General features: G+C 33.6%; 1 protein-coding gene across 1 annotated transcript in view; it reads left to right on the top strand.

Annotated features, from left to right (window-relative positions):
- LOC106883360 (transforming growth factor-beta receptor-associated protein 1) overlaps window positions 1-1489 on the top strand; it is an 80572-nt gene that overhangs the window by 61307 nt on the left and 17776 nt on the right. Inside the window, exons 16-17 of the mRNA XM_052971885.1 lie at window positions 748-882; window positions 1192-1292. Coding sequence (XP_052827845.1) covers window positions 748-882; window positions 1192-1292 — 236 coding nt within the window. The remainder of the gene's footprint in view (window positions 1-747; window positions 883-1191; window positions 1293-1489) is intronic.

Here is a 1489-nt window from a genome sequence, read left to right as displayed (position 1 = left end):
TTATATATTTGATCCTTTATATTGAACACTCAATATTTCATCTACATTCAATACTTTCTTTCATGGTGCCATCCATTTTTATTTTATTTTATTTTATATTATATATTGTATATTATATTATATATTGTATATTCCATATTCTATACCCCACATTGGTTCTGCAGGAATATAAATAAAACATAAAAAACAGACAGTGTTGGAACTCTTTTAAACAAAATAATATATATATATATATATATATATATATATATATATATCATCATCATCATCATCATTTAACATCTGTCTTTGATGCATTCATGTGCAGGATGGTTGAAAGGAGCCAGCCTGGTGGAATACTACCCCAGGCTACTGTGTCTGTTTTGGCAGGGTTTTTACGACTGGATACTCTTCCTAACACCAACCACTCTGGTAAGTGGACTCAGTGCTTTTCACGTGGCACCACCACCAGCAAGACAAGGAATTTTGAGAGGGTCAGGGGCATTGGAGGAGGGGACTTTGTGTCAGATAATGAAAAATTAGAGTGTGACAGAGAGACACAGAGGCAGAAACAAGTATCTTGCTATTGAGGACGGACATGGTTATATGATATATATGTATATAGGCCATCAGTCGATTGTTAGAAATGTCTTGTGACATTAAAGAAATTATTCAAACTTTGGAATTCTCTAATGGCAATTGCTGTAATTTGTTTCATAATTAATAATCATGCTTATGATTTTTATTCATTCTTATATGGTTTTCCAGGTTTTCACAGAACGGTCTGCAAGTGAAGAGGAATCTGATAAGATGGCACCTGATACCATTGTTGATTTCTTACATAGTTTTCCTTTGGCTGTTGTTTTTTACCTTGAGTTTCTAGTCTTTCAGAAAAAACTACAGGTTTGTGGAATTTTTTACTATTCTTTTCTTTTTTTTGTATCTTAGTACATTTGTTTTTGTTTTTTTTACATAATCTGCACGATCTCACATGCTTTTGGTAGAAAAGATATAACCAAGATATCATCATCACCACTACCATCAGCATCATCATTGCAAGCCAGTGAAAGTAACCTCTGTATAGTTGCTTACTCTTCTAGAAATAGAAGCCAAATCTGCTTTGAGTGGATATTTTATTAATGGCTGCAGACGAAGTGTTTCATGTTAGAGTGATTCTCTGTCATTAGTACTTGTCTCCACATTATCTTTCAGAGAGAGAAATACCACACTCACTTAGCTGTCTTGTATTTAGACCACGTATTGAAACTACAAAAGGACAGTACCACTCCAAGCGAAACGATAGACATAGCTAGGTAGGTGTCATTCACTTGTTTGCCATATTTTCCATCATACAAGTTGAATTTTTCATTTTGCAGACCAAAATTTATAATCAAAAAAGATAGGTTGACTTACATACCAAAATGACTTTGGAGGAGCAGAAATTCTATGTGAAATGCAGCAGGATTTGCAAAAAGAGAGTGACAATGTTTCAATGTTTACACTGTATATA

The sequence above is a fragment of the Octopus bimaculoides genome, chromosome 11, assembly GCF_001194135.2.
Source record: "Octopus bimaculoides isolate UCB-OBI-ISO-001 chromosome 11, ASM119413v2, whole genome shotgun sequence".
NCBI lineage: Eukaryota > Metazoa > Mollusca > Cephalopoda > Octopoda > Octopodidae > Octopus > Octopus bimaculoides.
Note: the sequence above shows the minus strand (reverse complement) of the source record. Positions and strands in the feature narration are given on the sequence as shown.